General features: G+C 39.5%; 7 protein-coding genes and 1 long non-coding RNA gene across 12 annotated transcripts, besides 1 other annotated feature; 5 read left to right on the top strand and 3 right to left on the bottom strand.

Annotated features, from left to right (window-relative positions):
• The first annotated feature begins 253 nt into the window (after positions 1 to 253).
• On the top strand, positions 254 to 5341 carry AT1G04140 (Transducin family protein / WD-40 repeat family protein). 2 transcript variants are annotated; one of them, NM_100295.4, is made up of 14 exons: positions 254 to 651; positions 1105 to 1263; positions 1358 to 1474; positions 1554 to 1638; positions 1938 to 2046; positions 2135 to 2202; positions 2332 to 2457; positions 2531 to 3543; positions 3648 to 3848; positions 3952 to 4012; positions 4205 to 4318; positions 4460 to 4573; positions 4659 to 4748; positions 4874 to 5341. In NM_100295.4, exons 1-14 carry the CDS (start codon positions 563 to 565, stop codon positions 4898 to 4900), a joined length of 2373 nt encoding a protein of 790 aa, NP_563703.1. In that variant the 5' UTR covers positions 254 to 562; the 3' UTR covers positions 4901 to 5341. The 2 variants fall into 2 exon arrangements, with proteins under 2 accessions (NP_563703.1, NP_849587.1); NM_179256.1 differs by having other exon boundaries at positions 4659 to 4765; positions 4874 to 5339.
• TPR2 (Tetratricopeptide repeat (TPR)-like superfamily protein) lies at positions 5316 to 7610 on the bottom strand (the record flags this gene model as incomplete). Of its 2 annotated transcripts, NM_100294.3 has the most annotated exons (8): positions 7315 to 7610; positions 7023 to 7235; positions 6753 to 6944; positions 6459 to 6659; positions 6274 to 6354; positions 5863 to 5986; positions 5684 to 5776; positions 5316 to 5583 (listed from the first exon to the last, which is right to left on the bottom strand). In NM_100294.3, exons 1-8 carry the CDS (start codon positions 7417 to 7419, stop codon positions 5510 to 5512), a joined length of 1083 nt encoding a protein of 360 aa, NP_563702.1. In that variant the 5' UTR covers positions 7420 to 7610. The 2 variants fall into 2 exon arrangements, with proteins under 2 accessions (NP_563702.1, NP_001320488.1); NM_001331464.1 differs by lacking the exon at positions 7315 to 7610 and having other exon boundaries at positions 5510 to 5583; positions 7023 to 7284.
• A 493-nt stretch (positions 7611 to 8103) lies between these two features.
• On the top strand, positions 8104 to 8310 carry AT1G04243. Its single transcript, NR_138677.1, has one exon. It is a non-coding gene; the product is annotated as an other RNA (long non-coding RNA).
• Positions 8311 to 9803: 1493 nt separating this feature from the next.
• On the top strand, positions 9804 to 16620 carry ABCC5 (multidrug resistance-associated protein 5). Of its 3 annotated transcripts, NM_001331463.1 has the most exons (13): positions 9865 to 10196; positions 10390 to 12042; positions 12148 to 12527; positions 12637 to 12957; positions 13035 to 13121; positions 13334 to 14032; positions 14113 to 14277; positions 14359 to 14653; positions 14735 to 14949; positions 15029 to 15334; positions 15441 to 15504; positions 15590 to 15829; positions 15924 to 16430. In NM_001331463.1, exons 2-13 carry the CDS (start codon positions 10488 to 10490, stop codon positions 16034 to 16036), a joined length of 4440 nt encoding a protein of 1479 aa, NP_001322077.1. In that variant the 5' UTR covers positions 9865 to 10196; positions 10390 to 10487; the 3' UTR covers positions 16037 to 16430. The 3 variants fall into 3 exon arrangements, with proteins under 3 accessions (NP_171908.1, NP_001184906.1, NP_001322077.1); NM_100293.3 differs by having other exon boundaries at positions 9804 to 10196; positions 10390 to 12527; positions 15924 to 16620; NM_001197977.1 differs by having other exon boundaries at positions 9837 to 10196; positions 10390 to 12527; positions 15605 to 15829; positions 15924 to 16434.
• Positions 15350 to 15368: a sequence feature (AT1G30270.uORF1).
• Positions 16621 to 17074: 454 nt separating the features above from the next.
• SDD1 (Subtilase family protein) lies at positions 17075 to 19587 on the top strand. Its single transcript, NM_100292.2, has one exon. It carries the CDS (start codon positions 17100 to 17102, stop codon positions 19425 to 19427), a length of 2328 nt encoding a protein of 775 aa, NP_563701.1. The 5' UTR covers positions 17075 to 17099; the 3' UTR covers positions 19428 to 19587.
• An 87-nt stretch (positions 19588 to 19674) lies between these two features.
• On the bottom strand, positions 19675 to 21414 carry IAA10 (indoleacetic acid-induced protein 10). The gene is made up of 4 exons (NM_100291.3): positions 20804 to 21414; positions 20250 to 20560; positions 20020 to 20152; positions 19675 to 19927 (listed from the first exon to the last, which is right to left on the bottom strand). The coding sequence occupies exons 1-4, from the start codon at positions 21073 to 21075 to the stop codon at positions 19858 to 19860; spliced, it is 786 nt and encodes a 261-aa protein (NP_171906.1). The 5' UTR covers positions 21076 to 21414; the 3' UTR covers positions 19675 to 19857.
• AT1G04105 (uncharacterized protein) lies at positions 20536 to 21154 on the top strand (the record flags this gene model as incomplete). Its single annotated transcript, NM_001331462.1, has 2 exons — positions 20536 to 20601; positions 20819 to 21154. Coding segments are annotated over 2 exons (402 nt in total), but the record flags the coding sequence as incomplete, so codon positions are not given.
• Positions 21415 to 21429: 15 nt separating the features above from the next.
• Positions 21430 to 23843, bottom strand: AT1G04090 (vacuolar sorting-associated protein (DUF946)). The gene is made up of 2 exons (NM_100290.3): positions 23554 to 23843; positions 21430 to 23249 (listed from the first exon to the last, which is right to left on the bottom strand). Exons 1-2 carry the CDS (start codon positions 23657 to 23659, stop codon positions 21637 to 21639), a joined length of 1719 nt encoding a protein of 572 aa, NP_171905.1. The 5' UTR covers positions 23660 to 23843; the 3' UTR covers positions 21430 to 21636.
• Between the last annotated feature and the right edge of the window lie 208 nt (positions 23844 to 24051).

Here is a 24051-nt window from a genome sequence, read left to right as displayed (position 1 = left end):
TTCATTAAATTTAAGAATTTGCCAACATTGTATGAATTGCGATTCAATCCTCCTTCGTGTCCATGATAAGATATATTACGAATTATTATAGCAACTAATTTTTCAGATAAATCTCAAATATTATTTGGATCAATCGAGGAATTATCAAAAATTCAAAATTATATATTAGGATTACAAATAGGGTTACAGTGTTCTATAAGTTTTTATCAGGGTAAAAATATGAAATAAAGAAAATATAAGGGTATGTTTAAAATTATGAAGATTGTGTTTAGATAATCAAGAACAGGGCATTTCCAATTAGAGAGAAAAAAAGGAGATCCTTTTAATGTATCGCAGACCATCCTCAGCTATGGCCTCCTGTTTTTCCTTTTAGGTATCTTCGTAGCTCTTCACCGTAAATAATCCCGACCCATCTAGAGGACGGAGCCGCCGGCGAGGAAATTCAGGCAGATTAGATCGGCGATTTGGCCTTGTTTTCAACGAAGATCGTCTTGTTAGGGTTTCGTCCGCATCTATGGATTCTCTGTCAAATGGGGTATTGATATGAATTTCGGCTTTCGTGATGACGGAATCTATCTGGTTAAACGATCAATCTTCTCCTCGGTCGATGATACCTTCAGCAAAACCAGTGGCTAATGTCCATCGCCAGAGGTCAGGACTAGCTTATTGACTTGAGTTTGAATTATGGATTCTTGTAGTAGAACCTTTTTGATGCCTTTGAATTATAGAAACTAGGAACTACTTTGTTCATGTTTAGGAGATCCAGCGTTAGATCACGTAATTGGAAGGCTTATTTAGGAGATCGTTTAAAATTCGGATGCTAATTTCTGAATTTTGTTTTACGATGGCTATACAAACAGTTTGAAGTGATAGATCTCATGTAATATAGAGTTTTGGAACCCTAATCTTGTTCACAAGGACAATTATGCGGCTTTTGATGAATCTGTGCTAGTTTCAGCAGTTAAGACAAGTAGACAACAGAATGGCTTGGAAGTGTATCTTACTTGCAGCCTATAATTTCATGTTTTGCGGTGCCCAGACTAATTCTGTCAGCTGCTGATCTGGCTGGATCACTCATAATATGGTTTGAGTGTGATTATTCAGGTGTAGGAGTGTCTTCAAGTTACTAGTCCAGAGGGAAATTTCACCAAACACAAAGTTTGTTCCAAGAAAACGGTGGGGTGAAAGCCGATGTGATGCTGATTCGTCGTGTGGAACCACTAGCGAACCAGTGAGAGAGCAGGGACTTAATCTTATTTCTTGGTACCTTTCGTTCGTCACTTCTTCGCTTCTCTTTTTGATGTGATCCCTGCCTCCTTTCGGGCATCTGAATGTAAACTGCATTCCCTACATGTAGGGTTGAGGCAGAGTCATTGCAGCATTTATCTGCTAAATACTGTCCTCTTGTACCTCCTCCAAGGTCAACGATTGCAGCAGCTTTTAGTTCAGATGGAAGAACTCTTGCTTCTACACAGTAAGTATCATGAGTCGTATTTGTTGGAATTTTTTTTTTGTTTGCTAATGAGTTTTTTTTTGTATTTTTAATCTTGTAGTGGTGACCACACTGTAAAAATTATTGATTGTGAGACAGGAAAATGCTTAAAAATATTGACTGGCCATCGAAGGACACCCTGGGTGGTGAGTTAGAGAATGCTATCTCTTTTCTCTTAACTTCATTGACTCTTTGATTTATCATGGTTACTAGGTAGCACTAACTTGACCAGAACCGTCTCTAGATTAGTCAATCTTTTCTCATGAAAATGATTTCTGGTGGCTATCTTTGTCATTGGTGTCAATTTTGTTATATTTTTTGTTTAGGTGTAGCATGTTAGTCAATACTTGCAATGAATTAAGTTGATTTTGGTTTGCTTAATTAGATAATTTCCTTTGCGTTATATCTACTGCTTTAATATCTAATGTTATTAAGTTCTCTACAGGTCAGATTTCACCCGCGCCACTCAGAAATAGTTGCTAGTGGAAGTTTAGATCATGAGGTGCGCTTATGGAATGCAAAAACTGGGGAGTGTATCAGAACTCATGATTTCTGTAAGCGCCAAGCAATATTCTTTTGTCTTTTTCCTCTTCTACTTTTTCATATAATTAACTCCGTCCCTCTTCCTCCTTCACTAAACAGATCGACCTATTGCTTCCATTGCTTTCCACGCTGGAGGTGAATTACTTGCTGTTGCATCTGGTCATAAGGTATCTTATTCCCTTTGAATCTCTCATGAAACGCTAGCTAGTTGCAGGTGGCTTATCCTCTCAGAATAAAGTATCTGATCTAACGGTCTCTTAAAGTTTGACTAATGCACTTTTTTTTTCCTTTTGAAGTTGCACATATGGCATTATAATAAGGGAGGGGATGACTCGGCACCAGCAATTGTGTTGAAGACAAGGCGGTCCCTGAGAGCTGTACACTTTCATCCACATGGGGTTCCTCTTCTCTTGACTGCTGAGGTGAGCTACATATTGAGGATTGAGTTAATGTTCTGCCACTTTGTGGGCTTACTCTATTAACTATAAATGGCAGGTGACTGACATTGATTCATCAGATTCCGCAATGACAAGATCAACATCTCCAGGTTATTTGCGATATCCGCCCCCTGCTATTTTCTTCACCAACACACAAAGTGGCAGTCGTACCAGTTTGGCAGCCGAACTGCCACTTGTGCCATTACCGTATTTGCTCTTGCCTTCATATTCTGCGGATGATCCAAGAATACTATATTCTAGTGGTACTACTGGTCCAAGGAATGCACAAACAAGGTTTCAGAGTAATCAAAGTTCTGTAGAACATGGCAGCAGAACAATTTCGCCTTCTCCTCTTCCCATGGCTACGTCTGCTGATCTTTCTGGTTCCTATCATGTCCCAGACAACTCTGCTAGTAATACATTTGCTACCCAAGCAGGAGCTAGAAATTCTACTACTGCAGTTGATGCCATGGATGTAGATGAAGCTCAACCTGTTGGAAGAAATAGAGTTCCCAGTCAAGTTTCAAGTCAACCAGATTTACTGGAGTTTGGACAACTTCAGCAGTTATTTCACTTTAGAGACAGAGGTTCCTGGGAGCTACCTTTTCTACAAGGGTGGTTGATGGCTCAAAGCCAAGCTGGTGCTAATTCAGTGGCTCTTCCTACTGGTAGTAGTGGTCACGTCAACTCAACTCCTTATATGGGTTCTTCTTCAGCATCTCATTCATCCACAGCCAGTCTAGAGGCTGGAGTAGCGTCATTAGAAATTCCTGGTGGTGTTAACTTATATGGGGTTTCTGCAAGAGGTGACTCCCGGGACCGAATTCTACAGTCCCGCTTCGCAGGATCTGGTTTAGCAGAAGGTCGTTCCTCTCGTAACACTCAACATGAAGGAGCTGATGCTCAACCTGTGGTAAACAGAATCCCTTCTGAACTGGCTAGTTCAATTGCTGCTGCAGAGTTGCCTTGTACTGTCAAACTGAGAGTGTGGTCACATGACATCAAAGACCCATGTTCAATACTGAAGTCTGACAAATGTCGATTAACAATACATCATGCTGTTCTTTGCAGGTAAAATTTCTCCTTATATCGTTGTACGATCTTAGATGATCGTGATGCTATATAATATTTCTCCTTTTGATGGAGATACATGATGTGTGTGTTTATCGTTGCAGTGAGATGGGAGCCCATTTTTCTCCATGTGGGAGATATTTAGCAGCCTGTGTTGCATGCGTTATTCCTCATGCTGAGACAGATCCAAGTTTGCAGACACTGGTCCAACAAGACTCAGGGCTTGCAACTTCCCCTACTCGACATCCTGTCACAGCACATCAAGTCATGTATGAACTTCGTGTGTATTCTCTGGAAAAAGAATCGTAAGTGCTACTTCCAATTGTTTTTCTTGTTACCTTTTTCAAAATTTTACACAGCACAAAACAAAAAAAAACTCAAGAGAAAATGTCTTATGTATGTCTGCAGATTTGGTTCGGTACTTGTGTCCCGGGCAATTAGGGCTGCACATTGCTTAACCTCTATCCAGGTTAGCCACAATTTGGTTGGATTAAATAAATTTGTTAGACATAAGTCTCTGTTGCAACTTTTTTCTAGACATAACATTGTTCAAGTACTTCATAACTGCAAAGTTCCTTGAGATTTCACCCCTAATAGTAAATAGAGTTGTTCACTTGTATTTTTGTGATGAAATACTTTATAATTAAAAATTTCCGTGCAGTTCTCACCAACCTCCGAGCACATTCTGCTTGCATATGGTCGTCGTCATGGTTCTCTTTTGAAGAGCATTGTGAGTGATGGAGAAACAACATCACATTTTTTCACAGTTTTGGAGGTAACGTCTATGCTCCAGTAGTTATGAATTTCTAGACCAGCAGAACAATGTTTAGCAGATGCCATTTTATATCATTAACTATATACACTTGGAATATCATACAAGAGTTTAGACTGTGTTTTTCCCTTTCTATTCCTTCAGATTTACAGAGTTTCAGATATGGAACTGGTGAGAGTACTTCCAAGCTCAGAGGATGAAGTTAATGTTGCTTGCTTTCATCCTTCTCCTGGGGGAGGTCTTGTCTATGGAACAAAGGTAATTAATCCTAAATCGTAATGTGAAAAACTTCTCGGCGCTAAAATGTTGACTTGTATTGATATTTGCTCAATATTTATCTCAGGAGGGAAAACTAAGGATCTTCCGGTACAACACAGCTGCTGCGTCCAATCTCACTGCACCAAATAGCTCTCCCGATGAGAACTTGGCCGAGGTAGAATTATTAACAAGGTTGATCTTCTTGAAATAATAATAAAAGATGAATGAAAGCAAACGAATCTTTTTGAACTAACATATGAATGTTTCGATTTCCATCCTTGGAAAAATTTTGAACCACAGGTGCAGACCTATGCGTTAGAATGCTAGACAGGGAAGAATTTGGGTCTCAACCATTCTATATACACACTCTCATAGACAGATCTTGCATTGCGGGACTATTTACCTTCCTTTGTTTCTTTTCGGGTTATTCTTCCCGTTCTGTTTGCTCGCGGTGCTTTTAGTTGTCCTACCCGCTGTGCGATTCCAAACCTGAGAAGCTTTTTTCCATTCACGAGCTGGTGGTATCTTTTTCTTATTTTCTTATATACTGTTGAGGGCCGTAGGTTGGGATGGCCTATCTTCCATTTGCAAACCCTTTTCTTTAAAAAAACAAAAAAGAAATGAAGCAGGTTTCTGAGTTTGTTGTTTAAAATGACTTCAGAAAAATGTAAAAAAAAAAGATGTTTTTTTGTTTGATAAATTGATGTTGTAGTTTGTAACTAAGATTGTAACCACGTTTTTTCCTCTGTAAGATCGTTTTTTTCCCCTTGGTTTTTTACTTTCGTTACCTAGAAAAGTTTGGACGTGGCGGAGCCCTAGCCATAACTCAGAACAGGTTTGTGTCTTTGAACGGTAACAGTAATAGATTACGACAACCAACAACAAAAAGAAGCTGCAAAAAATTATCATCAACTATTCTCTTTCTAACTCAATTCTTTAGTTTGGTGGAGTCCATTTTCCAGCGGTAAAGTCCTTGTAGAATTTGGACCTCTTTGATACGATGTAAAAGACTGTAACCAACCAAAAAACAAGAAGAGAGGCGTTAATGACGCAAACGAAGTCTGTAGCAACTGTTAGAAAACAGACGCCAATGTGATCATACAAACAAACCTGGAATCTCAGGGATGACAAACTTAGGTTCTTTCAACACGTCATGCAATGTTCTTCTCTCGTTCACTTTAACCATACCCGAAGAACCTTTCACTTTCACCCAAATTCAAGGAATATATGTTATATAGAATGATTGGCAATGCAAAATGCATATCATATCACAAGTTTAGGATCCTTACGGTAGGAGGGTGTTTTGGTTGCGCTTGTGTCCTCTTCTCCGGTAGTTTCAGCTTGAGAACCTTTTGTACCTTCTAAAAGATACTGGAGAACTCTACTCCTAGGCAATGGAGTTCCTGAACTCGCCTAGAGAAAAGAAAGATCCTGATGTTACTACCAGTGCTTCATATAACACACACTTTTCATTGAAGATGTTCGACTAAATCATCAGTGTTATAAAAAAAGAAATGATTCTCTTGCTAGTGGATAAAACGAAAGCCATATGTAAGAATTTGAGAGGCTGTGGACATTAAAAACAGAATGGCTAAGCTGAAACATTTTGACTGAAAATACTTTTGTAAGATAGCGCAGGAAGACCTGAACAAGAATTTGTTAATACATGAATGATGTGTGGGTGAAGTAGGAGTGATTACCTCGTAGTAAAGCTCAATAACATCACGTGAGTATTCGTTGTTTTTATCCCATGGCAGCGGCGGGCTGTCCTCTGAAAACATGTTTAGAGCGCTAAGGAGGGACATAAAGCGCATTGAACAGTCTATAGACGTTATCGAAATGAGATGCAAGAATAAGAAACGAAAGGAAACTGGCAAAAGGATATCATATCAAGATGAGTTGCAAACATGTCTGTTTCACAAAAGTCCTCAACAAAGTCACTTGTCATGGCCTCAGCGTAAAGAAGCAGGACAGGCCAATGAAGGATGTTGTTTTTATCTAACATTGGCTTCTTCAAACCAGTGAGTTCTCGGTACATTGCTTTGCCAATCTTCACTCCTCTGTTCTCGATCGCAGAGAGACAAGCCTGTAGTGAAACCAAGGAAAACTGAGTCAGCTAAAATGCTCAAAGTGAAATGACTTGTAATGTATTAAAGCTTGATATTCATGTAAATCTAACCTTGGCTTCCACCACCGCCTGTGAGGCTTGAGCCTCATGTTGTTCTTTCTCTTGCTTCTTTGAATTCACAAGTTTTAAAAGCTTCTTCATGTCCTCATTACTCGGATCATTCTCGATTCCCTTTTCACAATAAGACTTTGCCTCGTTCAGCAAATCCAATGACATGGATGCCTTAGCAGCTCGATACACCGCCTTTTGAAGCATTGAAACCCATCAGAGAAACCAACCAAAACGGTACAACGAAATCAAAGAGAAAGTTTAGCTTACTACCTTAACGTTATGAGGAGATAACCTCATTGATTCCTCAGCATCGGTGAGGGCACGCCGATAGTTGCCTAAGAGTAGATTAACATGGGATCGATTCGAGAACAAAATAGAGGTCTCTGAATCACTTAGAACTCCCTGACTAATGGCTTTCGTGTAACAATCAATCGCCTCAGAGTAATGCTTTTTCCCTTTCCTTACACATTCATTGCCCTCTTCCTGTGTTTAAACAGCAAAGGAATGAAATCGATACTACATCAAACATCAAAATCGAACGAGCCAGAGAAGAGAGAGGTACTTTGAATTCGATGGCGGTGGATTCTTTGAGAGCAGAAATAGCTTCAAGATCAGCCTTTTCCTTCTCCGTGGTCGGCGTCGCTCCAGCGTCCATCCATAGCGCCATTGATTCGCAGCAGAAAGATAGAAAGCAAATAGTGAAATATTCGATTAACCTAGACGACGACAGAAGCAGGAGAAGAAGAAGAAGAAGAAGCTTCGAGTTCTTTGGAGGGAGAGGGACAGATACCGGTTATTTCCTCTCGTTAACCGAATACCGGTTTAATACTATTGTCCCGGTTTGATCTCAATAGCTATCATGAGCCTCGATTGTGTGTATATGAGAGAGTATTATGGGCCCAAATTTAACACACATGAGATTTTTTTTTTTAAAGTGAAATTTCTGAGTCGAATAATAAATTCCAGTGACAGTGAGACTGAGACACCGGAGTCTAAAGGAAAGGTGAGAGCGGGGGACAATGTAAGAAAAAGGTCGGTGAGAAATAAAACGACAAGTGATAGAACTTTTCTTAGTACCATAGTTGAATTTAAGGTGGTGGGCCATTCAATGGGCCTAACTTGGCCCGTACAATCTGTAACATCATTTAGTATTGAATTCACATTCACCAATCACCAATCACCTTACCAAAATAGTGCGATAGGAATTAAATTGTGTTTGGCTTGGTATTTGTTAAATCATCAATAGACAATAATAGTTTGATAAGACTTACAACAACTGAATATTTATAACTCGCAATTAGCCCTGTTAACATTCCAGGCAGTGCCTGCGTTTAAGCAACAATACAGAGGCTTCTTTTAGGTCATATGTCAACACCTAAAACAAATAGATAACATGTGAGAGAAATGTGTTAGGTATATTACACTATGATTAGTTCTTTTGTTAAAGGACCACGCACCACTATCATTATCCACGTTACACACGGTTTGAACTTAAAGAAGATCGCATGTTCCACTATCTTTTTTGTTGTTGTTTGTCCTCCTCAATTGAACAATTTGCATACGTAAGCGACATTTGGTTCATATACAGTGTTCATGAACTGAGCAACATATATACTGTTTTTTTTTCATCTAAGAAAAGCTACCTTTTTGAAATTTGTATTTATGCAAACGAAAGATAATGGAAAGTGAGCTGGCATGGACCGAAAGTGGTACAAAAAAAGTTTGAACAAAGCCATTACTATACCAAACAAACGCAAATGACAAAAACTACGCAGCATTAACAACTATATTACAATTGTCATTATTTATGTATAACATTATAATACACTATCAAGGCTTCTAGATTGTTACATCATCTCCTTAATTCTTCCAAGTTACATCATCATATATAGTTGAAATTAATTTCTATTATTCGTGAGAATATAAGTTGATTGGAAGAAGGAAGATTCAGTCTATATATATATTTGAAATACTATATGTGGAAGAACGTAGAATTCCCTATTGCGAACTAGAAATGTGTTGACGTACCGTGTATAACCAAATGTAATATATTAATCAAAGGACATATTAACGTACACATTTTTTACTGCATAGTCAGCAATAATTGACATTTAATCATACATGTATTAGAAAATGGTATGCCACGTAAGACGCATTACCTTGCATGAATGGCATGTGTAGTAAGTCGTCATCCGCATATTGTCCAAACAAACAAACAAATAAACACATACGGGCAAGAATTAAAAAAAAATCATCTTTTGTTGGTCTTATATAGTTGCTTATCTGAATAGTCTCACACTCTCTCACTTGAGAGCAAGAGTGCATGTAATTATACTATAGTATTAGTACATACGAACAATTTGGTGGTGAGTATAAGTTTGGATCTTTGGACTATATATAAAGTCATTAATTTCATACTCTTACGCTATTCTTTTATATCTTTTAATCAAGTTGACACATTTGTCTCATTGTTTTGGTGCAGAGATGATAGATTGGTTTTCTTTCTTTTATATATATGTATTGAAACGATAACGTGTATGTCTCCACTTTCTACAAATGAATTTTAAAAAGCTCAATGTGTATACATAGGAATTGATAAACCAGTGATTATATAGTATTTTGTAATATACTGACACCTATACAGTTTTATTTTAGTAATATTTGTAGCCTTGTAGACAATACATAATACTCATCACGTCACGTGTAGAATATTCCATGGACCGTATAAGGTTCCTCCTCCATTGTATCCCACAATTAATTAGACACAGCTTAGATTAGCAAAATGGTAATTTCTTTCGTTTGAGTTATGATTGGCGATTTCGTATAAAACGAATCGAGAGAATAAAAACGTAAAAGAATCGGAATATGATTCATTGCTTACCATGGTTAAGTTTAATGATAAGTGCTTTTATTGATAACATATATGGTCAAATAATACAATAATTTGATCATAAAGAGTAAAGACAATTGAAAAATGAAATCACCAAAAAAGTCAGATCACATACAGACACATTGACGCATCGACGTCAAGCATCGTGAGCGCACAAAGAGCTTACGGCTTTATTATTAACACACACACTAAGCAAAACAGTAAGTCCACGAGAAAGCATCCAAAAAGCCCAAAGGAACCACCTTTATTTTTTATTTTATTTTAGGCAAAGGAAGCTCCTTTATTAAATTCCCAATCTTCTTCCACTACTTTGCACAATCTTTAATCGATCCAACCAATAAATTTTGCATTTTTTTTCGTTGGCGAATGAAGGATTAGAGAGAAACAGAAGAAATTGTTAATTTTTTTCTTGTTGATTTTAATTAAAGAGAAGAGAGATCTCTCTTCTCGATTGCTCTCAAGAACCCAAGTGACGTCTGGTTTCAGCTGATTTGTTTCTTCTCATTCTCTATCTTCTTCTCTGGGAAATATCGATTTTGATCTATTAAGAGCTGGTGAGAGCCAAAGTTTCCTTTTTGTTTGTTTGTTTGTTTGTTTGTTGTTTGTATTTTTGTATCTCTGTGATCGCTTCTACGTGTTGGGTCATGCAGAGAAACTCATTTTGTTTTGATTTGCAATGTGTCAATTCCACTTTGAAATATAAGATTCATCGCCTCTCTCTCCTTTGTTTTTTTTCTTCTTCTGCAGCTACGAGCTTTGGGATGTGGTGAGATGCTTGTTCTATCTCGAACAATCCGCCGGTTGTTGATTTTAAACAAACTCTCTATCACAAATCTTTCCCGATCATGGATTTTATTGAGATCTCGTTGATCTTTCGAGAGCATTTGCCACTACTGGAACTATGTTCGGTCATCATCAACCTCCTACTCTTTCTTGTCTTTCTATTTGCTGTCTCCGCGAGGCAGATTCTCGTCTGCGTGAGAAGAGGCAGAGATAGGCTCTCTAAGGACGATACGGTTTCAGCTTCTAATCTTAGCTTGGAAAGAGAGGTTAACCATGTTAGTGTTGGGTTTGGGTTTAATCTGTCTTTGCTCTGTTGCTTATATGTGTTAGGCGTCCAAGTTTTGGTGTTAGTATATGATGGGGTTAAGGTTAGAAGAGAAGTCAGTGACTGGTTTGTTCTTTGCTTTCCAGCTTCTCAGAGTTTAGCTTGGTTTGTCCTTAGCTTCTTAGTTCTTCATTTGAAATACAAGTCTTCAGAGAAGCTACCCTTCTTGGTGAGGATATGGTGGTTCCTGGCGTTTTCGATTTGCCTCTGTACTATGTATGTCGATGGAAGAAGGCTAGCCATTGAAGGTTGGAGCAGATGTTCTTCTCATGTTGTCGCCAATTTAGCTGTTACACCTGCTCTTGGGTTTCTCTGCTTTCTGGCCTGGAGAGGCGTTTCTGGTATTCAAGTTACCAGAAGCTCCTCTGATCTTCAAGAGCCTTTGCTTGTTGAAGAAGAGGCAGCTTGTCTTAAAGTTACTCCATATAGTACTGCTGGGCTAGTTAGCCTTATTACGCTTTCATGGTTGGATCCACTTCTCTCGGCTGGTTCAAAAAGACCGCTTGAGCTTAAGGATATACCGCTTCTTGCACCAAGAGATAGAGCCAAATCAAGTTACAAGGTCTTGAAGTCGAATTGGAAGAGATGCAAGTCCGAGAATCCTTCAAAGCCTCCTTCTTTAGCTCGTGCAATTATGAAATCATTTTGGAAAGAAGCTGCTTGCAATGCCGTATTTGCTGGGTTGAATACTCTTGTGTCCTATGTCGGTCCTTACTTGATCAGCTACTTTGTTGATTATCTTGGAGGGAAGGAGATTTTCCCTCATGAAGGATACGTACTCGCTGGGATATTCTTTACGTCCAAGCTTATAGAGACAGTCACCACCCGCCAGTGGTATATGGGTGTTGATATCCTAGGGATGCATGTTAGATCAGCTCTTACAGCAATGGTATACCGAAAAGGTCTCAAACTTTCAAGTATAGCCAAGCAGAACCACACGAGCGGTGAAATTGTAAACTACATGGCAGTCGATGTCCAGCGCATAGGAGATTACTCATGGTATCTTCATGATATTTGGATGCTTCCGATGCAAATAGTTCTTGCTCTTGCAATCCTATATAAAAGCGTGGGCATAGCTGCTGTAGCTACATTGGTTGCTACAATAATCTCGATTCTTGTCACGATTCCACTCGCTAAGGTCCAGGAAGACTATCAAGATAAGTTGATGACTGCGAAAGATGAAAGAATGAGGAAAACCTCAGAGTGTCTTAGGAACATGAGAGTTCTGAAATTGCAGGCATGGGAAGATCGTTATAGAGTGAGATTGGAAGAAATGAGGGAAGAGGAGTATGGTTGGCTTCGCAAAGCCTTATATTCTCAGGCTTTTGTTACTTTTATCTTTTGGAGTTCCCCCATTTTTGTCGCCGCAGTTACATTCGCTACTTCGATATTTCTAGGCACTCAACTTACCGCTGGAGGTGTTCTTTCTGCTCTGGCGACATTCAGAATTCTTCAGGAGCCACTTCGGAACTTTCCTGATCTGGTTTCAATGATGGCTCAGACAAAGGTTTCTCTTGATAGGATTTCTGGGTTCTTGCAGGAGGAAGAACTTCAAGAAGATGCAACTGTTGTTATTCCACGGGGACTTTCGAATATAGCCATAGAGATTAAAGATGGTGTGTTTTGTTGGGACCCTTTTTCTTCAAGGCCGACATTATCTGGGATTCAGATGAAAGTGGAGAAGGGTATGCGTGTGGCTGTCTGTGGCACAGTTGGCTCTGGAAAATCAAGTTTTATCTCTTGCATCCTAGGGGAAATCCCAAAAATCTCTGGCGAAGTAAGTTAATGTTTTGGGGTGTTTGTCTCAATTGCTTCACTATTTTTTCTTTTCTTTTCTTATATTCACTTAGCTATCATTGATCCAACTGCTGATAATTGTTATATAGGTTAGAATATGTGGTACTACTGGTTATGTGTCTCAATCGGCTTGGATTCAGTCTGGTAACATTGAAGAAAACATTCTATTTGGCAGTCCAATGGAGAAAACAAAGTACAAGAATGTGATACAAGCATGTTCCCTAAAGAAAGATATAGAGCTTTTCTCACATGGGGACCAAACTATTATCGGGGAGAGAGGTATAAATCTCAGCGGAGGTCAGAAACAGCGTGTACAACTTGCAAGGGCATTATATCAAGATGCTGACATTTATTTACTAGACGACCCTTTTAGTGCTCTTGATGCACACACTGGCTCTGATTTGTTTAGGGTAAGAAGCTATTCAAGTCATGTTTTCATATTTTGAGTTTGAACGTTTGCGTAACACGGTTATTAATGGCTATACAGGATTATATTCTATCTGCATTGGCTGAGAAAACTGTGGTTTTTGTAACGCATCAAGTTGAGTTTCTCCCTGCAGCTGATCTAATATTGGTAAGAAACTCTTTTTTCTCGGTTTTACTACACATTAATTCTGGCTACTGTTGGTCCTTTTAGAATTGCTAAAGGGTCTCTTTTAGGTGTTTAGCTTACCAGCCTGTGATGAACTTATCTCTATTGTTGCAGAAAGGTAAAATTGTTGAAGGAGTTTCCAAACTGTTTCCGTTATGATAAGCTCTGAAATATTTATTTGTGTTGTTTCAAAGGTTCTGAAGGAAGGCAGGATTATTCAATCGGGTAAATATGATGATCTGCTGCAAGCAGGTACTGATTTTAAGGCCTTAGTGTCTGCCCACCATGAAGCAATCGAGGCAATGGACATCCCAAGTCCCTCCTCAGAAGACTCTGATGAAAATCCTATTCGCGATAGTTTGGTCTTGCATAATCCAAAGTCTGATGTTTTTGAAAATGACATCGAGACTTTGGCAAAGGAAGTACAAGAGGGAGGATCTGCTTCAGATCTAAAGGCAATCAAAGAGAAGAAGAAGAAAGCTAAGCGTTCCCGCAAAAAGCAGCTTGTTCAAGAAGAGGAACGAGTAAAGGGAAAAGTCAGCATGAAGGTGTACTTGTCATACATGGGTGCTGCATATAAAGGGGCTCTGATTCCTCTTATTATACTCGCACAAGCTGCTTTCCAATTTCTTCAGATTGCTAGTAATTGGTGGATGGCTTGGGCAAATCCTCAAACTGAAGGTGACGAATCTAAAGTGGATCCTACTCTGCTTCTCATCGTTTATACGGCTTTAGCTTTCGGGAGCTCTGTGTTCATATTTGTTCGAGCTGCTCTGGTTGCAACTTTTGGTCTTGCAGCTGCACAGAAACTGTTCTTAAATATGCTCAGAAGTGTGTTCCGAGCGCCAATGTCATTCTTTGATTCCACTCCTGCAGGAAGAATTTTGAATCGGGTATGTAGATGTGGTATTATAACCAAATTCCACAGTTTCTGTGTTACTTTTCTGATTTTGGGGATTTTATTGATGTGCAGGTTTCTATTGATCAAAGTGTTGTAGATCTTGACATTCCTTTTAGACTCGGTGGGTTTGCTTCAACAACAATACAACTCTGTGGCATTGTCGCTGTAATGACCAATGTTACCTGGCAAGTTTTCCTTCTTGTTGTTCCGGTAGCTGTTGCTTGCTTTTGGATGCAGGTAAATCTATTTTCGATTTTTCCTCTGAATAACTGTGAAAGATTGTTTTCGTAATTTAGTTTATATTGAAATAAAATGCAGAAATATTACATGGCTTCTTCAAGAGAATTGGTTCGGATAGTTAGTATCCAGAAGTCTCCAATAATTCATCTTTTTGGAGAATCAATTGCTGGTGCTGCCACAATAAGAGGATTTGGCCAGGAAAAAAGATTTATCAAAAGGAATCTTTATCTTCTAGATTGTTTTGTTCGACCTTTCTTCTGCAGTATCGCTGCTATCGAATGGCTTTGTTTACGCATGGAATTACTTTCCACACTTGTATTTGCTTTCTGTATGGTTTTACTCGTCAGTTTTCCACATGGAACCATTGATCCAAGTAAGTATCTCTAGTTACTATAACAAAAAAAGCATCAACGAGCAGCCGGTTTTTCTAATATTGATGTTCCTGTTGTAATAGGCATGGCAGGTCTTGCTGTGACATATGGACTTAACTTGAATGGACGTCTATCACGATGGATACTTAGCTTTTGTAAGCTTGAAAACAAAATAATCTCAATCGAAAGGATTTATCAGTACAGTCAGATTGTAGGAGAGGCCCCAGCAATTATAGAAGATTTCCGCCCGCCTTCCTCGTGGCCTGCAACGGGAACAATTGAGCTAGTTGATGTTAAGGTACTATTCAAAAATACTATTTTTATTACCTCTCTGCACTTCCTTTCCCTGCTTTCTTATTGCTTCGTTCTTTTCGAAGGTTCGTTATGCTGAGAATCTTCCAACAGTACTCCATGGGGTGAGCTGTGTGTTTCCGGGTGGAAAAAAGATTGGGATTGTTGGGCGAACGGGAAGCGGAAAGTCGACTTTGATTCAAGCTTTGTTTCGATTGATTGAGCCAACTGCTGGAAAAATTACTATTGACAACATTGACATTTCTCAAATTGGTCTTCATGATCTTCGTAGTCGCCTTGGGATTATACCTCAAGATCCTACATTATTTGAAGGAACAATCCGAGCAAATCTTGACCCACTTGAAGAACATTCAGATGATAAAATCTGGGAGGTATCTATAAATATGTTGTTTGATACTCTTATCTTGTTTATGTTTTAGACACTAAACTCTGAGATTTGGAGTTTGATTCTAGAGATTTACCCAACTTTGCTGACAGGCGCTTGATAAATCCCAGCTTGGAGACGTTGTTAGAGGAAAAGACCTAAAACTTGACTCTCCAGGTAACTATTTACATCAAAAGTCCTCTCTTTTTCCCGGGTCTTTTTCGCTTCTTTCTACTGATTTTTTTGGCTCAAAACCGAGTAGTACTGGAAAATGGAGATAACTGGAGTGTAGGGCAGAGACAGCTTGTGTCACTTGGACGAGCATTACTGAAACAAGCCAAAATACTTGTTCTTGATGAAGCAACAGCATCGGTTGACACAGCAACAGACAATCTGATCCAGAAGATAATCAGAACAGAGTTTGAAGACTGCACGGTCTGCACCATTGCTCACCGGATACCAACTGTTATAGACAGTGACCTAGTTTTGGTTCTCAGCGACGGTTAGTCTCATACAAATTAAAAACATGGATCTTTCTTCATATTACTCGTCGTCTTTTGGGAGAATTCAATGTTTATGTTTATGGTTTGTTGCAGGTAGAGTAGCAGAGTTTGATACTCCTGCACGGCTATTAGAAGACAAATCATCGATGTTCTTGAAATTGGTAACAGAATACTCCTCAAGATCTACTGGAATCCCTGAATTATGATCCTCCATGTTAAAAATTCAGTTTAGGGGGTTTCTTTTCTCAAGAGGATATAAAAGAACTGATATGTGACAAAAGCTTAAGGTCTAAAGTAAGAGAGAGTTTTCCACAGGGTTTAAGAAAAGAAAAAGCATGAAAGGATGCCAAAATCTCCGCGCTTAAAAAACTTTGGGTTTAAATCTCTTCTGTCGAACATTGGGAGAAACTTTTTTTGTATGGAACAGTTAGTTTCTTTGGTTTTCATGTTTATCAATAAACTGCAAAAACAAACAAAGATTAGAGTAGAAACTACTAATCATTCGTCATCATCCCTCAAGTGTGATCTGTATTGGGCTTATTATAAGTGTAATCAGTACTGGGCTTATAAGTTGTACAGAGCCCAATATAACAATATCTGTACGACGTCGTTTTGTTGTGACGTAGTACCCGATGACAAAACGAGGCGTGTTGAGCGTGCGTGTATAAATGCACGTAGTGAACGAACACTAACCACGCTGCTGCATTTAATTCCTTTCTCAACGGTCGTATTTTCCTATTCAAGGCTTTAACTAAGTTTAATAGTATGTTTTTAAAAAAATACATATATTTGGCCAATGGTTGATTATTAAGTTATTGTTAAATGAATTTTCTTTGGCTTGGTAAAACTTCAATGGAAACCAAATAAATTTCAAAATCTTTTGTTGCTGAAAAAGGCTACACAAACTACTATACGCAATAAAACCTAACCATAACATCTCGTGAACAAGGAAAAAAAAAGGAAAAACAGAGACACAGAGACAAGGCAGACAAAAAAGCCTTACAAGTGAAAAACCTTAAACAGCTTCAGTTAATATAGTTCATGTCTTAGAAAAAAATAAAAGAGAAGAAGCTCCTACCTCTGCAACATACAAAGGATACTCGTGAGGCAGAGCTCTTACTCTTCACGAGCTTCATCATCTTCTTCCTTAGACTCCAAATCCCAGGTTTTGAATTCTCTTCATTCTTCTTTAAATACCCTATTCTTCTTCTTCTCTAAAACCATGCACTTCAACTACACTAAACCAACTCCTTTTTTTAACTCTCTCCAATGGAACCCAAACCTTTCTTTCTCTGCATTATCTTTCTTCTATTTTGTTCTTCTTCGTCAGAGATCCTGCAGAAGCAGACTTACATTGTTCAGCTTCATCCTAATAGCGAAACCGCTAAAACCTTTGCCTCAAAGTTTGATTGGCATCTTTCTTTTCTCCAAGAAGCGGTTTTAGGTGTTGAAGAAGAAGAGGAAGAGCCTTCTTCTCGACTTCTCTACTCCTATGGCTCTGCGATTGAAGGATTTGCTGCTCAGTTGACTGAATCAGAAGCCGAGATACTGAGATATTCACCTGAAGTTGTTGCAGTGAGACCTGACCATGTTCTTCAGGTTCAAACCACTTACTCTTACAAGTTCTTGGGACTCGACGGTTTTGGAAACTCCGGTGTATGGTCTAAATCTCGGTTTGGTCAAGGCACAATTATCGGCGTGCTTGATACTGGAGTTTGGCCTGAAAGTCCTAGCTTTGACGATACCGGAATGCCTTCGATTCCACGGAAATGGAAAGGGATTTGCCAAGAAGGAGAAAGTTTCAGTTCTTCGAGCTGTAACCGGAAGCTAATCGGTGCTAGATTCTTCATCAGAGGACACCGTGTCGCTAATTCACCAGAGGAATCACCAAACATGCCTCGTGAATACATTTCCGCAAGAGATTCAACGGGACACGGGACTCACACCGCCTCAACAGTTGGTGGATCCTCTGTTTCGATGGCGAATGTTCTTGGCAATGGAGCTGGTGTGGCTCGTGGGATGGCTCCTGGAGCTCACATTGCAGTCTATAAAGTCTGTTGGTTCAATGGTTGTTACAGCTCTGACATTCTAGCAGCTATAGATGTAGCGATTCAAGATAAAGTCGATGTTCTTTCGCTTTCCCTTGGCGGTTTCCCTATTCCTTTGTATGATGACACAATCGCCATTGGAACATTCCGAGCCATGGAACGCGGTATATCTGTAATCTGTGCAGCTGGTAACAACGGTCCAATCGAAAGCTCTGTTGCAAACACAGCTCCTTGGGTCTCAACCATTGGCGCAGGCACGCTTGATCGAAGATTTCCCGCTGTGGTCAGATTAGCCAACGGAAAGCTTCTCTATGGAGAGTCATTGTATCCGGGAAAAGGTATAAAGAATGCCGGGAGAGAGGTTGAGGTGATTTACGTCACAGGAGGAGATAAAGGAAGTGAGTTCTGTTTGAGAGGGTCACTTCCAAGAGAAGAAATCCGAGGCAAAATGGTGATTTGTGATCGCGGAGTCAATGGAAGATCGGAGAAAGGAGAAGCGGTTAAAGAAGCTGGAGGAGTTGCAATGATCTTAGCCAATACAGAGATCAACCAAGAAGAAGATTCTATTGACGTTCATCTCTTACCAGCTACATTGATTGGTTACACTGAGTCAGTCCTTCTGAAGGCTTATGTTAATGCCACGGTGAAACCAAAGGCGCGGATAATTTTTGGTGGTACGGTGATTGGGAGGTCACGAGCACCGGAGGTGGCTCAGTTTTCAGCTCGAGGACCGAGTTTAGCCAATCCTTCGATACTAAAACCGGATATGATTGCTCCGGGAGTCAATATCATTGCGGCTTGGCCTCAAAATCTAGGACCAACCGGACTTCCTTATGATTCAAGAAGAGTTAACTTCACTGTAATGTCAGGAACTTCAATGTCTTGTCCACATGTTAGCGGAATCACTGCTCTTATCCGGTCTGCATACCCGAACTGGTCTCCAGCTGCAATCAAATCCGCATTGATGACAACAGCGGATTTGTACGATCGTCAAGGGAAAGCGATAAAGGATGGTAACAAACCAGCCGGTGTGTTTGCGATTGGAGCAGGGCATGTGAATCCGCAAAAGGCGATAAACCCGGGATTGGTTTACAACATTCAACCAGTGGATTACATAACTTACCTCTGCACTCTTGGATTCACAAGATCAGATATTTTAGCAATCACTCATAAGAACGTGAGCTGCAATGGAATATTGCGGAAAAACCCGGGTTTTAGTCTCAATTACCCGTCGATAGCCGTGATTTTCAAACGTGGCAAGACTACGGAGATGATCACAAGGCGTGTCACTAACGTTGGGAGTCCTAACTCGATATACTCAGTGAATGTCAAGGCTCCAGAGGGGATCAAAGTTATTGTCAATCCTAAGAGACTTGTGTTCAAACACGTGGATCAGACGCTGAGCTATAGAGTATGGTTTGTATTGAAGAAGAAAAACAGAGGAGGGAAGGTGGCTAGCTTTGCACAAGGGCAGTTGACTTGGGTCAACTCTCATAATCTGATGCAGCGAGTTAGAAGTCCAATCTCTGTAACCTTGAAGACTAACTGAGCCAATGAAGGAAAACGTTTTTCATTCTGTTTCAAGACTGTGTTAGGTTTATTAGGTTTTTATGCTAAGAAAACCTCGTGAAGCTGATTGATTGTTGTTATTGTACGCACAAGAGCTGTATTTCATTTTCCAGGGAATGAAACTACTGGTGATTCTATCATATTACTGTAGCTTGATTTCATCACTAAACCCTAATCCAGATGCATGCCTTTGTTGTTATAGTGGTATATTGGATCAGGCACCAATAGAGTGAAAAACCCTAAATATACAAAGATCTTTAAAGACAAGGTTAAGCTGTTGTTTGATATTCACAAACGACCACAAGACATATGTACACTCATGTATAAACATATGCACATGTATATATGTGAATGTGATATATGAGTTACAGACCAAAGAGATGTAAACTGTTTTTGCTATATAGGACTCTCTACTTACCTACTCCAGCTCCAATTGATGTCTTCATGATTCTCAGTCTTGTCACAGACCCGAGGAACATCCTGAGAAGATGAAAAGATCGTTTTCATTGAAATGGATGTGCCACATTACAAATACAGATGATGAATGGGAAGTTATAAGGGTAGTCACTTACTGCCAAGGAACATCTCCTACAAGCATCCAATCTCCGTCTTTATCTTGATATGTTATGATATATTCCGATGAGCCATCCAGTAATTTCGAAGTACATGTTTCCTTAATTGTCTTGTATCCTTGTGTGTTGGATCCTACAAATCGATCAATCAAAACCAGTCAATTTCAAGAGACACAGAATTTGAAAAACAGAATCACATGGAATCTCATGAAACAGAATTAGTAACTGACTTGTTACAGGAGAAGGAATCTGGAAAAACATTAGATCCAAAGTTTTCTCTAAGGCTGCATAAGAATCCAGAGCATTGAGATCAACCTTCCTTCCAATTATAACTCCGTCCATTGTCACCTTCACAAGCATAGAAGTCCTGGACGATTTGATAAAGCAAGCATCATCGTTCTTAGCAGCAACCACTACACTTTTTGTAGTCTCCTTTTGAATGCCAGAACTCAAGCCGCCTTCCGTAGCTAAAGACTTTGCTTGATTGACCAAACTGTTGATTCTGTAAGTCCGTAGAGGCGGCCAACCTACAGCAACTTGTCTGCTCCATTACCAAAAGATATTAAATCAAAAGACGAACAAGTATAAACCAATATGATTCAAAAGTTTAACTAAACATTTCAGGGAACACTCTATTTGATTCAATCCTGTGATTCATTCATTCTCAAAGTTTAAGGTCTAAAAGCTCTATCCTCTAAGTTGCTTTGATTCTGTAACAATAAGCAATCTGAGACCAATCATTCATATAGGTTATAATATAAAGTCTCGAAGATGAATTTTTTACCTGGTTGCGTTTGAGGCGGCAGCCGGAGAAGAATCAGCAGAGCGTTTGGTCCCACTTTCCCTGGTCAGAGAAGAAGACGAGGAAGACAAAGACGATCGAACCTTCCGACGACCAATGCTAAGACCCAAAGCTAGGTCGAGCTCTGTCTCTGACACTGACTCGTCGGGGCAAGATGAATCCTCCGACGAATGTGCGGCGTTTTCGTCTTCTTCAGCTGGTAGTCCGATCATCACCGACCCACTTGACGAACAAACTTCTTGCAAACCATTCATTATCCCAAATTGCCAAACGAATACACAAAGCAAGAACACTAAAACCCTTGATTCAAATCCAATTATCGATCAAGTTTGAAGAAACCCATTAACCAAGCAAACCAAAAAAAAGGTTTCAACTTTCAACACCTCTACGATTCTGAATTTCGAGACAGAAAAAAAAAAAAAACTTGAGGTCACGCACGGATCCACAGAACTGAAATTGAGAACTAAACGAGGTTTTAATCTTGATTCGAGGGCGACTTCGATTCTCGGATCAAAAACAAGGAATTTTTCTTAAAGAGAGAGAGAATGAAATTGGAGGAACGAAAAATCGGAAACGGTACACGAATGTGTGCGTTGCGTTTGGTGGAGGTTTGTTCGTCTATATAACTTTATTATTTTAATTAAATACATGATGGGACCCACTTGTATACACTTCTAACGACAAGTTTTACGTTAATCCTACGCTAATTGTGTAATTAATCTCTTGCGCAATCAAAGCTTCATCTTCCTTTACAAGTTACACAGTTAGGGCTCCGATGGTAATCTCACCACATCTGTTTCCCAACAGTGAGAATTTCAACATCTTTCATCGCCATACCAATTGTTCTTCTCCTTTGGTCCTGTAGGACCTTCCTCGCCGGATAATTCCACCGGAAGTTTTCTAAGCACTGTGGCAAGCGAAACCCTAACCGTCCTCGGAAATCGATTCACCAATCTCTCTATCTCCTCTCTTGAATCGTACACAACCTTTGGTCCCCATTCTCTCATGTACTGCAACCACGGCGGTTCTGCCAACACACTGTTTCCGCTGAGATACTCCGCTGCAATGATCTCGTACCGTGAGCTCGAATCTACCAAGAGTTCACTACGCGCAGTGTCATTTCTTATCCCAATCCCAAGCATTGTCGATCCCTGTAAGTAAGTCCCAGCCCTAGGAAAGCTTGCGTGACCATGTTTTGAAGAGTAAACAACGGCTTTGTTGCTTCCGGGAATGATTTCAAGGTCGTATGCTTCGATCCACTCGCCGCCACTGTGTTGAGACAAGTAGATTGAGTAAAGCTCACCAGAGAAATTGCTGATTCGGAGAGTGAAATGTTCCCAATCGCAGACGTGTTGGCCAATACTGATCAATGAGATATCGACGAGTCCTAGTTTTAAGGTTGCTGGTCCGTTAAATGGACAGAAGATCCAGAAGACAAGATCCGTGAACGTTCCTCCAAGAGCAGGCTTAATATGAATGTAAAGTTTCGAGCTTTCAAGGTTTCCTCGCTTGACGAAATCTCTTTGTTGATCATCACACGGCAAATCAATCCAAAACTGCTTGTCATTGCTTCCTCCTTGAGGCAAATTCGAACCATTTTCATCGATAGGTTCCTCGATTGGATTTCCCTTTTCGCAGAGAACTGCACCATTTTTGAAGAACCACGAAACAGAAGAAGGTAAGTAAGTTTCACCAGGATGGAAGACTAGTGTAGGACCATAGTGTTGAATCAAAGCTTGAATCTGATCAACATTTGGCATCGCATGTAAACTCAAATCTAGATTCTTTAGACAAGCAATACCGATACCAAGATCTTCTCTAGCAGCAACAAGCCGAGTTCTGCAGAAGAAAGTACCTGCAGAGACACCTTTGCCCCACATTCCTCGGTCTGAAGGCCGAGTTCTCCATATAAACAAAGGAACACCTAAAGATTCTGAAACAGCAGTGACAATGACATTGTGGGGTTCACATATATCAGTAAGATCAGCTCTAACACATCTAACTTCATTCAACTCAGGTTTCACGGAAGTCTTTGTAACCACAAAACCGATCGATCTATACCCTTCAGGAGGCTGCGGTAACCAGAAGTAACCGCATTCGCTCTTACTACTACATTCATTTTCTGCTGAATCATTTGAGCTCCAGACAAGAGTAAAATCAACAGGTTCCACTAATGCAGGTTTCTCTACCTGTTCTAATGAATCCACTAAATCTCTTGCCGCAAGTACATAACCTCTCAAAGGATGAGAATCAGACTGACAGTAGTGACCTAAGCAATGGAAGTCTTTAGGTAACAATCCCTTTGGTTTGTAAAATGAAATGTTCTTCTTCTTCTCTGTGGATCTGTATCTCCATATAAATTCAAAATCCGTGATTTTGATGACTTGTAATTTGCCGAGATTGATTGTTCCAGAGCCAAAGCCTTGACCTGATCAGTTTTCAAAGGATGGAGAGACAAAATCTAAGAGACCCAGCTGAAAAATTTCTTCAAAACGCAATCTTTAAAGAATCCTCTTTGAAAACGCAAAAGATTTGATTGACCATTGTTCGAATTAGATTAGTGGATATAGAGATCTGATTGAAAAACCCAATTGAATTTCACGAAATTGAGGAAAATCGAGAAATAAAAATCTCTCTTTTGTCAAGGCTTAAGAAACCTAAAATTGAAATAGAATTTTTGAATTCGAAATCGTTGACAAGAGAAGTCGGGAATTGAATGGAATTGGAGTTACCTGGAGGCCAATGGGGAATGGAAGAAGGAAGAGAGAAGGTTTCAGGGTCCTTTAATGGCGGTAAATCTATAAGATTGTTCCAGTGGAGACATTTGTAACCCAACATTCTTATCTGATCGCGCGAAACCCTAATTAATCAGGAAGGTGGAAATATGTCAGCTTTGTAGCATCTCATCACTTGTTTACCATTTCCTTCGGGCAATAAATTAAAGATTTTCCTCTTATTGAGAAAACCAAAAAGTCATGAAACTGTTTTATCCAATTCCACACATCAGCGAATACCTTGGGGAAAAAGTAACTTTGGTTTTTGAAGAAACGCCACAAGAAAATGATGATGAACACGAAAAACTTGGACAGTCGCACAAAATATGTTTTGTTTCAAAATATATCTAAAAATCCTCGCATATTTACCCCATAAGTTTTAAAATTGTATATTTTTCCCATTAAGTAAGAATTCGAGGTCTATTCTTTTCTTTTTGGAAAATTAAGTTCTCTAAG

Source organism: Arabidopsis thaliana (genome assembly GCF_000001735.4).
Source record: "Arabidopsis thaliana chromosome 1 sequence".
NCBI lineage: Eukaryota > Viridiplantae > Streptophyta > Magnoliopsida > Brassicales > Brassicaceae > Arabidopsis > Arabidopsis thaliana.
Note: the sequence above shows the minus strand (reverse complement) of the source record. Positions and strands in the feature narration are given on the sequence as shown.

Coding starts and splice junctions, on each gene's coding strand:
- SDD1 (NM_100292.2), top strand. CDS start 17,100: ATGGAACCCAAACCTTTCTTTCTCTGCATTATCTTTCTTCTATTTTGT.
- AT1G04090 (NM_100290.3), bottom strand. CDS start 23,659: ATGTTGGGTTACAAATGTCTCCACTGGAACAATCTTATAGATTTACCG. Junction 23,250..23,553: donor CATTCCCCATTGGCCTCCAG/GTAACTCCAATT, acceptor AAAACTGATCAG/GTCAAGGCTTTGGCTCTGGA.
- AT1G04140 (NM_179256.1), top strand. CDS start 563: ATGACGGAATCTATCTGGTTAAACGATCAATCTTCTCCTCGGTCGATG. Junction 4,013..4,204: donor ATTGCTTAACCTCTATCCAG/GTTAGCCACAAT, acceptor ATTTCCGTGCAG/TTCTCACCAACCTCCGAGCA. Junction 4,574..4,658: donor GTCTTGTCTATGGAACAAAG/GTAATTAATCCT, acceptor TATTTATCTCAG/GAGGGAAAACTAAGGATCTT.
- IAA10 (NM_100291.3), bottom strand. CDS start 21,075: ATGAATGGTTTGCAAGAAGTTTGTTCGTCAAGTGGGTCGGTGATGATC. Junction 20,561..20,803: donor GCCGCCTCAAACGCAACCAG/GTAAAAAATTCA, acceptor GTAATGGAGCAG/ACAAGTTGCTGTAGGTTGGC. Junction 20,153..20,249: donor GATTCCTTCTCCTGTAACAA/GTCAGTTACTAA, acceptor ATCGATTTGTAG/GATCCAACACACAAGGATAC.
- ABCC5 (NM_100293.3), top strand. CDS start 10,488: ATGGATTTTATTGAGATCTCGTTGATCTTTCGAGAGCATTTGCCACTA. Junction 13,122..13,333: donor CTGCAGCTGATCTAATATTG/GTAAGAAACTCT, acceptor GTTGTTTCAAAG/GTTCTGAAGGAAGGCAGGAT. Junction 14,950..15,028: donor TTGAGCTAGTTGATGTTAAG/GTACTATTCAAA, acceptor TTCTTTTCGAAG/GTTCGTTATGCTGAGAATCT.